Source organism: Aplysia californica, unplaced genomic scaffold (genome assembly GCF_000002075.1).
Source record: "Aplysia californica isolate F4 #8 unplaced genomic scaffold, AplCal3.0 scaffold00240, whole genome shotgun sequence".
NCBI classification, from domain to species: Eukaryota; Metazoa; Mollusca; class Gastropoda; order Aplysiida; family Aplysiidae; genus Aplysia; species Aplysia californica.
The window spans coordinates 779,553-792,100 of record NW_004797510.1 but is presented as its reverse complement, the minus strand read 5'-3'; the positions used below and the strand labels follow the sequence as shown (position 1 = coordinate 792,100).

General features: G+C 39.3%; 1 protein-coding gene across 2 annotated transcripts in view; it reads right to left on the bottom strand.

The window, feature by feature from the left end:
- The window catches only part of LOC101858037, a 51,482-nt gene that overhangs the window by 38,350 nt on the left and 584 nt on the right, over window positions 1-12,548 (bottom strand). For both annotated transcript variants that reach the window (XM_005100216.3, XM_005100217.3), the window contains exons 2-7: window positions 7,727-7,899; window positions 7,069-7,141; window positions 5,633-5,700; window positions 4,171-4,296; window positions 3,271-3,421; window positions 1,304-1,431 (exon numbers count right to left, since the gene is read on the bottom strand). In XM_005100216.3, coding sequence (XP_005100273.1) covers window positions 1,304-1,431; window positions 3,271-3,421; window positions 4,171-4,296; window positions 5,633-5,700; window positions 7,069-7,141; window positions 7,727-7,899 — 719 coding nt within the window. The remainder of the gene's footprint in view (window positions 1-1,303; window positions 1,432-3,270; window positions 3,422-4,170; window positions 4,297-5,632; window positions 5,701-7,068; window positions 7,142-7,726; window positions 7,900-12,548) is intronic.

Below are 12,548 nucleotides of genomic sequence, written 5' to 3'. Positions count from 1 at the left end.
GTGGGATCTTAGGCGGAGACTACTGTACATATAATTTACTATCACCTACCCAATGAAACGGGAACCCTTTAGTTACAAAAACACGGCTTACAAGGTTTGAGTATGACAGATCCCGATTCCATACATGGCCTGCACCAACGCGCGCATTGCAGAGAGCAGAGAGCTTGAGATCTAGATAGTAGTAATCAAAATTCTGAAAAGTAAAATCTGCTTCCAAGTTAAGTTTTTGTCATCCGGTTTTGCCTTCAACCCCCCCCCCCCCTTCCCCCGCGTGCGTCTTTTAAAAAAAAATCAATAATCCCCCCATTCCCGAGTCCTATACTTCGCAGCGCTCAGACTTTGCATGAACTTTGGTGACCTCAACCATCGCGCTGCTCACGATGTGACGAAAATGCACAGGTTCAATGACCGGTCACGATGGCGAGCCCGACAAGAAGCTTGTATAACTTTCTTTTTTTTTCACAAGTGACAGCACAGGACAAACGATATATTTTCAAGGCGACACAGCGTTTGTAATGCAGAACCTGCATGTTACAAATGTGGCGCTATCAGACTACTATAGGTCCTACCGGCAAATTTCTGGGTGGTAACGAAAGCGAAAGCAGATCTTGATTTTACCGATCAAACTTCGGTATCGCACATACACTTACACTTGTTGCCGCCATTACCGCATGTGCGCGTGTAACGTACTCTCAGGCCGGGAAAGGCCGAATGAATTTTATATCACAACCGCGACCGGCAAAAATGAACTCAAGGACGTTGTCGGATTTGGTTTTCAAATATTCGAGAACGTTTATGTATTTTCCCGAGTCTTTCACGGGGCAATTTACAGATTTCTTCAAATTCCCGTTGCATTCCGGGTCTCGGCGATTTTTTTCAAATGACCGGGTAATTCCAGGGGCCCCTGGGATTCCCGGGGCCTGGCAGTCACCCTGTACACGTGTTCTTGTCCGATCTGGCAAAATTCAAGGAGTTTTCAATGAGATTTTTCCTTGAATGCAAATTCAAGCAGTTTTCAAGGACATTTTCCCTTGAATGCAAATTCAAGCAGTTTTCAAGGACATTTTCCCTTGAATGCAAATTCAAGCAGTTTTCAAGGACTCCTTGAATTCAAGGAGGCCGCGGGAACCCTGTGCACTAGTTCCCCTGGATTCCTGATTCAAGGGCTTGTGCAGTTGCTCAGGTTCCAGATAGCAGTGGAAGGCCAATATATCTGGCATTTGAGGCACAGAGAGCCACTACCTAAACCAAAATATTGGTCTGTAGGGTTCAAATGGTAAACCATTGCACAACAACAACTTACCTCAAGGGTGGAAGACAGGGTGCAATGAGCGGTGATAAAATGTCTTCCTTTGGCAAACTGCGGCTTCAGCAAGGTCGGTGGTTCGAAGTTCTGGAACTGAGTTGGTGCAAATATTGCACTGTTCTCCTCTGCATATCAACAGTGGGAAAGCAAGACAAAAATATGAATTATTATCAGTGGCTATACTAAAATAAAAGCCTGTTTAAAATGTTTTAATTCCATTTCTCATCTGTGGTATCATTTGTATCTGAAGAGAGATATTTTATTCATATTCAAATTCTAAAGGTTTTCTGTAGGCACCATTAAAAAAAAATGAAATAATTTTTTCCCTTCCTGAAAAATTTTCTTGCTGATGATGTGCACAAATGTGAGACAAAGACATCTTGTCAGGGGAAAAAGGAACATGGTTCGTGAGCATTGAGAATCAAAGATGAGTTGGTGTCTTTTAAACTTTTTGATTAATGCCATGGCTTCAAGCATGGCATGTTGACCCTGGCACAAAAAAAAAGCATTGCAGAGTTGCTGTGATAAAAAAATGTGAAAGTGAAATTAACAACATCCTGTGTTGTGCTTGTCATGATGGCAAAGTATTGTATGCTGTGAACTGAAATTTCAATTGGAGTGTAAAACAATCAACTGACTGAAATGCATACACATATTTATCCGTAAGGCTTTAATGTAAATGTCACTTTCTTTGATTTGCATGGGGATCAGATGGGTGGTCATTGGGGTGAGTTCTTGAGCAAGACATGACATCCTTAGCTCAAAATACAGGGCGCTACACAGTGACGACCGACAGTGGCATGATTGTAAACTGTTCTGTATTTGTGTAATATTGGGTATTTATGTAGGTATTTATGCAAGTTTTTATGTATGTACATATTTATAATTATGTATTTATGTATGTAAATGTATGCTTGCCATTGCAAACCAAAGTGGCCTTCCAGGACAAATAAAAGTGTAATTTATTTTATTTTTTATTAATAGAAAAATAAATACATTTCACTAGCAAAGCACATTTTCAGTAAGAAAGTATTCAATGGGCTTTACAATGATAAACAGAAAATAAGCACCATATGGTTCCAACAGTGACTCTCTCCAGGGGCGAAGCGTCTTTATAATCAAATAATCACTGCTTCCCTTTCTAATTTTGAAACATTGTCGCTGTCAAATTCATCCTTAAACGTAAACCTCATAAATTAAATGTCAAAAGACGTTCGTAATCAACAAATAAAGTGAGGCTGGAATAGAGTTGAAGGGAACATGTGCATGGCAGTCAAAGCTGTTTCATTGCCACATATACCCTGTTCACCCCTTTGGGGCCACAGTTAAAATCAATCACCAGCCCTGAGTAAGTAAGCTAACTAACACTGGTCGAGTCTACCTCACAAATGGGAGGGGAACTAACTCTTAATAATCTCTTGACTGCTGCTTGTGCTTGTTTTTTTTCCTCGACTTTTTACCGTCCTATAATCAGATCGTGACCTCGATTATGACACTAGCTCCTGGCCGCGAAAGGCTAACAAAAACAGCCAAATGTGAAATTTAAAAAATAATAATTGTCATGTTCTACCAAAGAGTTAGACTCACTGGTAGATCTATAACATGTAGATCTAGTACTGACATCTCTGCTTCTTTGCTTTATGTTTATGTATTCACATTTAAAGTTAAGTTTAATTTTAGTGGGAACTGATATTTAATAAGATACTTTCCCGATTATTTTGGCGGTTGAACATACAATATGAATTCCGGATTTGTTTTCATTCACAACTCAGAGTCGCCGCCTCGAGTAAGATTCTTGTGTGATATCTACAGGCCATATCTGGTCCCATTTCACTTTGATTACCCTGTCAAACAGGTCAGCCTTCGCCCCTGACTCTCTCTCTCTCATCAATCTAAAAGGATATACATCATAAATCAAATTGCCCAAAATGTCTCATTTCTCAGTGAAACTCTACCATTTTTACCTGCCATGTCGAGAATGGTCCGAGGAGGAATGGTGCGGCCATCGATGTTGTCATAGCCCATTTCTGCCACATCAGAGTCCATGGAAAAGTTGGGGACATTTGTCTTTGTTTCTAACAACAATCTCCACTGATTGCCAGTGACAGTAGTGATCTGCACGAAAGAACATACTCACATGGGTTCTACAACACAAAAGACAGGAAATGTAAATTTAAGTTTTTGCAGATGCCCAGTTCAGCTCAAATCTCTGTTTTTTTTGTTGTTTTTTTACTTATTTGCATTTCAAAACTTCAAGGAGGAGCCTTCAAGTGAAAACATATTTTTACAGTTCTGTAAGATTTAAAAACCAAGTTTAAGAGAAAGGAAGACCAAACACACAAAAGTAGCCGTCCTACAACTTCTCATCAAAATATAAAATGAAGCATCATATAGAAAGAAAAAGCCTCAAGCATGTTGCTTTTAAAATAAGGATTTTGGTATAGCAGCTGGATGCAAAAAGAATCTTACAGAACTAATGATGTATTCAATATACAAAAAAGAAGAAGAAAGTATAAATTAACATCACAACCACCTTCTATTATGCAACCTGACAAATAAGCATTCTTGTTTTCCTTCAGCTTTAACTCTCTAAACCCTGACCATTTGTGGCAACCATATCCTCTTTGAGAGATTCATGCCTATCTTTAATGAAATCACTTTATTTTTTTACCCAACTGCAAGCTTACAACTTCCACATGAGCGCTTACATTTTGCCAAATTCTTAGCCAAAGTAAATTTAGTACAGCCATTTTGATTGGCAAAGGAATGCAAGCTTTAACCATCCCAAAAAATGCAATGCAGTCTCCCTCATCAGTGTGAAAGTGGGCAGGGCTCAAATGGGTTAAATATCTTCTCAGACTAACCAGAAGAGTACTGTTCATTTGCAAGTCATCATGGGACAATGACAGGTCAGTGACGGTTATGTCAATTGTTATTTTCGTGACTCTCTCCTCTTCACTCATGAGGTCAACAAATACAATTTCTCCAATCTGAGGGGGAGAAAAAGAACAATTGTTAGAGCCATCCCTTATAACGTTAATAACAATAATAAAAGAATTAACAGTAATAATAGTAATGATAATAATAACAATAATAATAATTTAAAAAAAAGAATAGATTGCATTCATTTAGTCCATATCCCAGCTCAAAAGTATGCTCAAAGCACTATACAATTCTACTTAACTTATGAAAATAAACTATATATAAAGAGAAAGAGAGAAATGTTTTAGACCATAACCCACCCGCATCATAAATAAGAATATTCTGGGTATGGGAAAAAAGGTACCCATTACAAGGAATGGTCAAAACAACGGGCAGATCTCAAGGTGCAGTGCAGACATAGCCTGCAAGATTCATGGGTGAAGAAACAGAACAGAGAACCTGAACACACAAATTTCACACACCAAAAGTCATCTGGCAAATACTTTACAGCAGTGCTTGTCAAACTGGGGGATATCGCTCACTGCTACTACCACAAGTTGGTGATTTGGTAATTTTCATGGTTGGTTGGGATCACTCGTGTAGTGGCAGGTATTATTTAAAGCCCCCACATGGAAATACAGTGGAGTCCTCATAAACCAAAATCTGTGGGACCACACGATATTGTTTGGTTGAGCCGGATTTTTGGTTAAGGGAACTTATTCAAAAGGAAGAAAACAACTGAGAATGTTATCATTGTAGGATTCATGGCTATTATCAGAATAACATCTTCGGGACAATCGACGTACTTATACCGAATCGGACCACCGACGTGTATTTACGCGATGGCAATACCACTCATTCAAACCAGTCCAGGTTTATTCCAAATTATCCATGTTTTCCGACTGCTTATCCAAGCACAGAAGAGTTCTTTCCCTTTCGAATTCACCAAAAGTGTTTTAGTTTAGTTCTAGTAACAGTTTTATGGCACTTGTAACACAATAAGGTCATATAAGTGTCAAAGATTAGAGGTGTTGCAAGAGAGTAACAAACACAAAAGAGAAGGAGGGGAGATAAAGACGATAGATGTTTGATAGGACAGAAGAAGCAAACCACACCAGAGCACCCGCCAACCACCCACCCACCGAAGCTGAAGCCAGTTTGAATTGAATAGAAGTGAAGAAATGTCTTCGAAACAAGAATTTACAAGGGATTTGGGCGGCGGCTCCGGTCCTGGGGATAGGATCAGCAGGTGTGGGGCTGGTCCCAATGGTGTTAAACTTTTCTGTTTTAAGTAAAAACTACTGAACATGCAGGTGGGCATTACAAAAAGTTTTAGCCTATATAAGGGGGCGAAAGTTGGCACTTGCTACAAAAAGGCTGACATGCACTGTTACAAAGACTCACATCAGTAGCAATGATGGCTATTTGCCTTCCATCCAGTGTTTGCCACCACAGAGCACTGCACACAATTCCTGCAAAAACAAAATGATTTCAACAAACGTATGTTTATTTTGTCATTCTACCCGCGGAGAAAAGAAAAAGAACATGAGAAGACTTACTATAAATTTTATGACAGAGGAATATATGTCTTATGATACGACATTCTTTTATTTAATAGAACACATTCAACTTTTTCAAGCAGAAAAGATAATAAATATAATTACAAATTTCAGACTTACTAAAAGCAATCCAAAGCCCAGAAAGCTTAAATGAATTTCTGTTCGCAGACGACCAATGTCTTATTCATCATGACCAACAAAGCCTCCAAAATTACACTACCTAACTCAACAACATCTGTGAGAAATTCAACATGAAAATAAACACACCAAAAACAGAAGTTATGAAAGTGAGCCGAAACCATAGTCCCCTGAACATCCATGTCAATAGTAAACAACCGAAACAGGTGAAGGAGTTTAAATATCTTGGCAGCACTTTTTCTGAAAACGGGTCAATAGACAGAGAAATAGAAATGTGAACTCAAAAAGCCAATGCTGTCACCTACCAGCTTGCACCCCTCCTATTTCATCCAAACATCTCCATGGACACAAAGAGACAGCTTGTAACCTCAATATTCATACCAACATTATGTTATCAGTGCCAGACCTGGACTTTAAGCAAATCTCATGAAAGCAAAATCACAGCATGCGAAATGAAATGTCTCCGCAAAACCCTTAACATCACAAGACGAGACAGGCAGAGAAATGAAAAAGTAAGAGCAGCTATCGGCACTGAGTCCTGCCTGCGTTACATAGAAAGACAGGATAAAATGGTTTGGCCACCTGTTACGCATGTCACCTGACCAGCCAGCCTCGAGAGCCTACAACACCAAGCACTCACGCAATAAAGGAAGAGGAAGGTGGATTGAGAGTGTCAAGGAAACCCAAAGAAAACATACAATCACAATTGAAAGAGCTGCGGAGCTGGCCTACCATAGAAAACTGCATCTCCCCTCGACGCTTAACGGCAACAGAGGATGGAAAAGTAAAGTTCAATGTGTCCCAGGTGTCGAGAGAGAGAGAGAGAGAGAGAGAGAGAGAGAGAGAGAGAGAGAGAGAGAGAGAGGGAGTGAGGGAGGGAGGGAGGGAGGGAGGGAGGGAGGGAGGGAGGGAGGGAGGGAGAGAGAGAGAGAGAGAGAGAGAGAGAGAGAGAGAGAGAGAGAGAGAGAGAGAGGCTCCCTCATTGTCAGAGAGAGAGAGAGAGAGAGAGAGAGAGAGAGAGAGAGAGAGAGAGAGAGAGATGCTCCCTCATTGTCTGCGAATATAATATCAGCTGGTAAAACTTTTTATTCTTCTGCTGAAAAAGGTGAAAATTGAACCAAAATTCAAATTACATCCCCTTACCATTTATACACTGAAAAGTTCTCAGAGTTACATCATCCGTTTTAAAGAGCTGGTTTATCAAGGCATCAGGTTCCTGAAAAAGAAAATAAAGGGGTAAAAAATAATAAAAATGGAAGGTGCAGTTTATGCATGGTAGCAATTCATCGATCTATATTAAATATACTGACTGTAGAACCAGGTTCCTCCAAACATTCTCAAAATCAGGAAAACAAAAGATGAAAAAAGAACACCCCCCCCCCCCCACCCCCTCCATGGCACTTTAATACATTAAAATCCTTGTAAATAATATTGACATGAAAGAAATGGAAACTCAACAACAACATACAAGAAGTCAAGGTTAAAGGTGAGATAGAAGATAAATAAGATATATATATAAAAGAAGAGAGAATCTGTTGTTATCCAAGAGAGAAATTTTTTTTGCTCGCCGCAGCTGACAAGTTGTGAAACTCACAATCACAACATAATACACAGTAGACAACATGCATCTCTCTCTCTCTCTCCCTCTCTCTCATAATGCTGACCATATTTTAGTCAATGTACGTTATATATATATATAGAGAGAGAGAGAGTATGTGAAATCCATCATTCACAGATGGTTCCTCATTTTAAAAAATGTGGTTCCAAACAACACCATGGTAAACTTTGTTGTTCCACTCACCACAATAGACAAGGCAGGAATTATGAAGGCTTCTTGAGAACTTTCTGTGACAATGAGGAGCCATGATAAAGTTGGGTCAAAGCACAGAGAAGCTATTGACTTATCCGGTAGCCAAGGGAGCTGCTTGATGATCGGCGTCCTCCCATTGATGCCATATCGCAACAGCAGCTGGTCTGTCAAGAGCAAATTTCTAATTAAATGACTTTGCCTACAGGTTGAGAACAAGAGCAGGATGCAAAGAGAGCAGATTTTGGGTGTGACAAAAAAGTTCTGACCACCTAAATAGTTGTTACGATTTAGTTAATATACATTTTAAACAAAAAATCGTTCTCCACTGATTGACACTATTTGTGATCACTTTTATACAGTGAACCTGTCACAACCTTTTAAAAACCCTGAAGACAGTCTACAGATGGTACAGTCTATAGCACAGGAAGTCTGAAAGTTGCAATACAAAAGGTACTTTGGTTATTGACATATTTTTGCAGCATAACAAAATATAATAAATATATAGGCCTAAAGCCTAACCCCCTGGTTTCTGTAATGTTCTTGAAGGGTAGGGAGGGGGCCGACGATACAGGGGTTTTTCTGTAAAGTGTGTCTGTTGACTGTAAAGTGTGAACCCCCCCCCCAAAAATGTCTTCTTCATGAGTTAAGAAACAGCTACCGACACTTATCTCATCCTTCATTTTCCACTACCTTACCCTATAGTACAAAGTACAATGTAGTGTACCTTACTGTACTCTCATCATATTTAAGGCAGAATTCTATTTTTCTCTAGAAATTTTCTGGTCCTTTGGACACATCCAGCTTTGTACACTGAAACCTGTTAAGTCACTTGTTATTAAGTTATGAAGACTTTAACTAAACACCTTATATTATGTGATTATACCACTGGCACAACTGATGTTCAAGACAATTTTTATTCCCATTCTGAATTTATTTATTTATTAATTCGTAATACAAATAATTTTAGTTTACTGATAAAATCATTTTAACTCATCACAGTGATCCAAGAATAAATAATAAAGAAAGACTTCCGTAATGAGCGACCACCACAACAAACACAATAAAGAAGAGACTTAACCTTATAATCCCTGACCCTAGCCTCAAAACCGTAAACTCTTTTTACCTATTTCATAGGTGGCCGCTCATTACGGAATTCCTCCCAATAATAAATGGCCAGCTCTATTTGGACTCGAGACCGATTAGATTTATTATCTACTTGGACTCGAGTCCGGATATGGGTTTTATCTATTCGGACCCGGGTCCGAAAAAAATGTTTTATTTATTCGGATTCAGCTTCTAAGTGAGTAAGGAGGTTACATAATATAACTATCGTCGGGGATTTTACCTATAACCAGAATAAGAACTAGAATTACCTACTAGGACTGTGTAATAGTGTCAATAGTCAAAAGACTGCCCTCTCATTGTCCAATGGCAGTGTCTAAGTTCATGGTAACCGACAACTCAGGGTCTTTCCACCACCACTACAGCATCATCATTACTTCCACCACCATTTGTCTTTCCACATGTACAATTTCATTTTGTAGCGCGATATAGTTTTTCTGTAATGTTTTTTTTCTTAATCACATCACACAAAACCAACAGCCGAGGCCTCTTCCAAACATCTCTTCCCCCAGCAAGCCAAGAGTGCGAGATCGCTACGCCAGACTCATTGGTCGACAAAATTAACTTTTCCCCCTGGCAAGGTCAACTCAACTTGGTGGTTCTGTTCATACTTCTGAGGCAGGAAGAGCCAGTTTAGATAGATATCTAGTTATGGGATATTAAAGCTAACGTCTCGATTTATAATCAAAAATTGTTTAATAAATGCTGGAAATATTTAGGAACAAGGCTCGGAAGTTGGAACGGATGTCATGCTGAACTCAGTTCAGAGTCTGAATATAACTTTTGTCTATTCGGACTCGAGTCCAAAAAGTCACTTGGTAATAAATAGGCTTTGGAATCGGCTTCCAGATAACTCGTCACACACCTCAAGCGATCTCACCACAGTTATCTCGTCACATACTCGAACTTGTGAAAAACATGTATCAACCTTTAATTAACAATATTTTTAAAATATAAAACCAGATTTTATTCAATCAAAATCTAAAGGTACATGACATTTCTCATCCCATTTCAACATTTTAAAGAGAAAACTGACACATTTAAGATGCAATATAACCTGTTAAAAATATGCCTGTCCTTACTGCATGCAATAAAACAAATCTAAAATGGTACAAGATGGCTGGTGGAGGTGGTGTGATGTGTTCACTGTTATTTGGACAGGCCTACTCTTTTTTCGGTGAACTCGCCACATGTCGTTTTTCCAGCTGTGTCCACTCCACCGTGGGGCAAGTTCTCTGGTTCTCTTGGAATCAAACCACACTATACACCTGCAACTAAAAGTACAACGACACAAACTATTTTTAGGTAAGGCGGCCATCTTGTGTGACAGACCGGGATACCCCTCCGATCATGTGACTACATCTAAATATATAGCCAACCGCAATCGTGTAAAGAATCTTTGGTGCAATGTTTTTTCAGGATGAAGACCGGTAATGTGAAAGGCTTATGATGCAGTGCTCCGATGATGCTGCTGCTTATCTCTTCTGCAGATAGTTTATCACCCCTGGAGGAGGGTAAATCTTTTGCAGTCTTTACGGCAAATTTATGTGCGTTTTATTGTCTTTACGTTTACTGTGTTTCAATTTCAAGCATCACTACCCCGGGCTGAGAATGGCATATCACAAAAAAGGCTGAAAACTAGGGGGGTTCGGGGGCATATTCCCCCCCCCTCCCCTCCCCCCCCTGGAAAATTTTGAAAAAACGAGGCATAAAATCTGGTTATTTTGGAAGAGTTTGAGGTCTTATTTGTTACCCTAATTTTAGAGAAAAATAATAATAACTACCCAAATATTGTCAAAAAGAACATAAACCATTACAATACATTTACTATACATTGTACTTTATATACATCATTCTTGAGAAGAAAAAAAGGTAAATTTTTACTTTCACTCCCGCACACAGATGCACTGTTTCAGGGGTCAAACTGCTGTACTGTTTGCTGCAGATCACACATAAAGCCACTAAAACTGTCGCAAATCAATTATTTTCAAGACAATTTCAAATCTAAATGTAAAATATCAAATTATGGGTGTAAAAACAGGGGGGCATGCCCCCCTGTAACCCCCCAGATTTTCTTTTACCCCAGTGGGGTAGGCCCCCCTGGAACCCCCCGATTGGTCCAAAGCATGTCTATCTCGGTTAAAAACAATCAAATATTTCAAAAACCATTAATTTGCGACGGAAATGAAGTTGATATTCGTGTTCAGCGCATCAATATTTAGTAGAAAATAGACAACTGGTAGCTGAGTGTGAGACGGGAGGGAAAGTAAAAAAATACCGAAAAAAAAAATTATTCAAGGGTTCACAAGAAAGGAGATTTTCAGTGTTTTAATGATTTTGAGGAGCAAAATTTTATTTTCGATGATTTAGGCTACAGGGTTGTAATATAATGCAGGTAAAAGAAACTAAATTTTCAAAGTAGCTGTATGCCAAATTTCAAAATTATCTGTTCCATATGAAAGGCCTATATTCCCTGAGCATTTTGGTACCATTCTTCAACTTCTCAGTCAATTTTTAAGAAAACGGTAGTTGTTTAAAATTTCATCAAATTTGTATAAAAGTGCTCACTGGCTGCAACTCCATGTGTGACAGATAATAAAATAGTACAAAGTACACTAAGCATCTCCACATTTACAGAGTACAATCACTATATACTATAACATATTACAGTGGAAGAGGCTAGCCGTACTTAATGACGGCTAGACTGGCAGTCTAGCCGTACTTAAGTACGGCTAGACTCACAGTCTAGCCGTACTTATTCTTAATATGATGGCTAGACTGACCATTTACAAAAAATAGGCCTACTGAATTGTAAATATACATTTTTAGTGTGCAGTACCTAAAGTATTTGTATTTGAGACAAAACCAGGTTCCTTAATGACAGTGCATGTATTTTAAACCTCCTGTTTTCTAATGTAAATATGGCCTAAGATAAGTACGGCTAGACTGTCAGTCTAGCCGTACTTAATATTGATGGCTGAATTGTAAATGAAAATTTTAGTTTGCAATGCCTAAAAAGTATAATTTGTATTTCAGACAAAACCAAAAGGTGCCTTACTGACTTGCATGTATTTAAACCTGAATAATTACTAGATCTAGATCTAATGAGACCTGTGTACTTAAAAGGCTTGAGTCGATTGGGCCAAACCTAGATCTAAGTACGGCTAGACTGGCAGTCTAGCCGTACTTAAGTACGACTAGACTCTCAGTCTAGCCGAAGTACGGCTAGCCACTTCGTATTACAGTAGTCTCCGCCTAAACGCACGGTGCTCGGGAGGGCTCCGTAGCGTGTGTTTATACGGAGTGTGCGTTTACATGAACCTTTGCAAAGGGAGGAAGGGAAGCAGTCATCTCATTGCCTTGATATTTTAGTGACCTCCCTTTGGGGTGGGGGTCACTTTGGGCCGATAATGTGACGACACGTGTCTGTTTTGTAAAAGATTCCCTGACTGCGGCTAAGACTGCAAAGGCGTTGAATGGGTGTGTGTGTGTGGGGCAGAAAGACAGACTTGAAGTAATGAATGCACCATAAAATGTTGGGAACCATGCCAATAGCCTAACCTGTTGGTGATAGTCATAGATCTAGAGACGACAGCCCAGCCACGTGCACACATCATTGTTTTGTTTGACTTCAATTACTAGATCTACAAGCATCCTCTCCCTCTCTTCTTTGGACCTTTGCACTCCCTTA